The sequence below is a fragment of the Corylus avellana genome, chromosome ca7, assembly GCF_901000735.1.
Source record: "Corylus avellana chromosome ca7, CavTom2PMs-1.0".
NCBI lineage: Eukaryota > Viridiplantae > Streptophyta > Magnoliopsida > Fagales > Betulaceae > Corylus > Corylus avellana.
The window spans coordinates 9,295,603-9,298,876 of record NC_081547.1 but is presented as its reverse complement, the minus strand read 5'-3'; the positions used below and the strand labels follow the sequence as shown (position 1 = coordinate 9,298,876).

The following is a 3,274-nucleotide window of genomic DNA, read 5'->3' as shown; positions in this document are numbered from 1 at the left end:
TCCTCACGCGTTCCAATTTCCGTTTCAGCATTTCATAGAACATGTTCTCTAGAACATGATAAGGCCTATGACTGTCTTAAAAATTATTCAAATATTTGGTGGTGAGTACTCGAAACATTGTCAATGATTCTACTTCTAACTCCTCAATTGCTTCCCCTTTTTGATGCACTGGTTTTTGCCAACAATTTCATGATTGCTATTTGGATATGAACCACACACTTCCTCTACTATTAAGAACATAAATTTCCTCGTTTTTAGCTAATGCATATGCATTTATCAAATTCCTAGGGTTAAACATTCTAATTGGTGTATCTTGTACATCCAAGCTACAAGATTCTGCCCACTCTTTCTGGCTTTGATTTTCTTCTTGCAACCTATGATTTGCCTCCATTGTAGGATCTACTGCTCTCATACCACTTGTAACACTTCTATTATTTTTTATGCCTTTTGGGTTGTATCTAATGAATATTTGGTGGTGGATTTGATGAATGAGTGAGTGAATGAAAACTTGATTGAATATGGAAATGGACTCTTTACAAAGAATAGGCAATTTCAAGAATGGCCCAACCTCCATTACAAAAGAAAGACTAAAAATACTCAAATTGACTCAATTTTTTCGATATCTTTTTCAATCCCTGGGCCTTTTATGGACTTTAAGTAAAGAAATAACTCTTACAATTGAAATGGGCTTAACTATCACTTGGATAGGCCTAACTTTCAATTAACCTAATAATAGCAAATGGGCTTCAACTATTTAGCCCAACTGCCGATATTAGACCCGTTGTCACATAATACTACCTTTTTTTTCTTTCTTTTTTTTTTTTTTTCAATCAGAAAAAAAAAAAGGTTGAAGTTAACAACAGAACATAAATTGATTCTTTTGTCAAAAGCCAAAATCAGTAGCTGACTTGGAGAAAATGTTAGTTTAAGTGTCGGTTCTTCAATAGATTAAGATTAACCCACAATAATACCCACAGCTTCTCCCAATTTAACCAAGTCGCCATGAGTAGGACTTCGGCCGTAACATATTCAGCAGATCCAAAAATAATTGATTTTTTAATTTAATTAATGATTAAGGGGGTTTATCATTTAAAGGGATGAAGACCACTCAAGAATTTTCAACGACAACAAATGTAATTAAGTCAATTTCAATAAACTTTCATATAAATACACTAACAATACTTGGTATTATATGAAAATCAAACCTCCTAGAGGGAGAAAGTTCATGCCAAATAAGCCATTTTGGAGTTTATACAAACAGTTTCCCAGCTCTGAGCAAAAGGAAACAATCTAACATTTTCTGACTGTTTTTTGGAAGTTATACATACAGATACAAAATTGGGTGTATCAGAATCCCAAGTAAGCCAGGGTTCAACTCCATCTTCATTCACTATCCTGCTTGCCTGCCTGGAAGGAGGGGATTGATAATTGAATCAGATCACTATGAACCAGCCAAGATAAACAGAACGATTGACAAAACTAGCAATGATTGTAATAAAATCCTCTTAACAGGATACACCTTGAAGAAACACACTGCAAATTCTATTCAAGTAACTCTGCTACTTTCTTTTTACTTTCTTTCTTTCTTTTTTAATCGCTTTACATATATATAAACTTTTTCGACTCTACAATATTACTCCAGGATATATGTAGAAAGGAGTGCAGAAAAGCTTTTATGAGTTGAAACATAATATAAAAGCCTCCACAAAAGAGTAATGCTACATACTACATAGATATCCCACAAATATTCTGTTAATGTGGCAAGGTTTAGCAATTATTGGATTTTTTTTTTTTTTTTAACAAGAGTTGATCCAATGGTTATCAAACCTTGCCATGTTAGCTTTATAGGAGATTTGCGAGATGTTTGTGCAGTATGTAGCATTATTCTCCACAAAACTGTCTAGTCCCGATTTTCATAATGTCTCAAAAAGGGGGACATTGTCAAAGGTCTCTTCTCTTTCTAGGCTATATAGAAGGATACCTTAAACTTAAACAAATAACCTCTATAATAGTTGACAAAAACAAAAGAAGAAAACAAAATTCCACCATTGAAAGGAAAAAAAACGCTCTGTGCATAATTGTTAACTTACTCCTTGCTTTCAAATCAACTGCAAAGAGGAATCAGTTGAGAATCCCAACTTTAGCATGACTTCTTCCAAACGTTTCACATTTGTGAGATAGAGATAACCAACCTACAAAATGTATAGTCAACGGGTTATGTTAAGAAGTCAAAAACAACTTCCTAAATCCTGACTCTTGACTTCTTCTAAGGATATCAAACCTAATTATGCAAGTTGGACAATAAATCGATTAAACAGTAGATGTCTATATAACACCATGCTGGAGTGCCTAAAGTCACAGAGCAACGAGATAATGTTACACCTAGCTCATAAAACTTTCTACATCTAGTATTGGTATTATAATAAAAACTCAAAACATATTCGCAATGATCATACTTGCCATTTTTGTTTATACGTATGATCCTATTTGAATTTTTCTCACTGCACGGAGAATAAGTGATGTAATCAGATGCACTTGTAAAGTTGTTCCGAGTAAGCATACAAATCTAACATGCTACTAATAGATATGTTTGACACAAGTCGTAATGCTTAAAATATGGTTAATTGTCAACTTCCTTTCTGAACCAACAAGTTTTTAAATAATGAGCATTCTAATGGAGATCAATATCATTTGAAGAAGACCACAAAGGAACAAGGAACAGACTAATGTCTCCAGTGAAGATGCTCTATTATAAACTGCTGCACCAGCACGTCTTTTTGTCCGTGTTTTAGCTGAACCGATATTCTTTCCCCAACGAAGAACATTTCTGCAGTTAGATGCATAAAGGTGGAACGTTACAATAGCAATTTATAGACACAAAGAATATGCCTACATAGTTTTAGGAATGAATTCATACAAATTTTAAAAACAAATCTCTTCTTTTAAAAACTTATATATAGTGCAGAACATATAGAAATGTTCTTATGGCAGAACAAATATGATTTTGCTGGTGATGGGATTCACTATTCATGCAAGCCTCCCCAACTTTTTTCACACCATATGCTGCTTGTGCTGCTATTTTTGTTTTATTGATATGAGATCTGAGTTGGACACACCATTCATGTCCAATATATAGCCCCTCAAAGACATTCTTCCAACTAATCTGTCAAACTTTGTACTTTTATTATCCCAAAAGACACCAATAGACAAATAAATTTTTTTTTTTTGATAAGTAATGACCAATAGACAAATTATGAAGTCTTTGTATTTAGTA

General features: G+C 33.4%; 1 protein-coding gene across 3 annotated transcripts in view; it reads right to left on the bottom strand.

Moving 5' to 3' along the window:
• Positions 1-1,134: 1,134 nt before the first annotated feature.
• The window catches only part of LOC132188428 (uncharacterized), a 5,845-nt gene continuing 3,705 nt past the window's right edge, over positions 1,135-3,274 (bottom strand). For 2 of the 3 annotated variants that reach the window (XM_059602873.1, XM_059602874.1), the window contains exons 5-7: positions 2,725-2,827; positions 2,091-2,192; positions 1,135-1,407 (exon numbers count right to left, since the gene is read on the bottom strand). In XM_059602873.1, coding sequence (XP_059458856.1) covers positions 2,100-2,192; positions 2,725-2,827 — 196 coding nt within the window. In that variant the 3' untranslated portion in view covers positions 1,135-1,407; positions 2,091-2,099. The remainder of the gene's footprint in view (positions 1,408-2,090; positions 2,193-2,724; positions 2,828-3,274) is intronic. The other variant, XR_009440881.1, reaches the window with a different exon arrangement.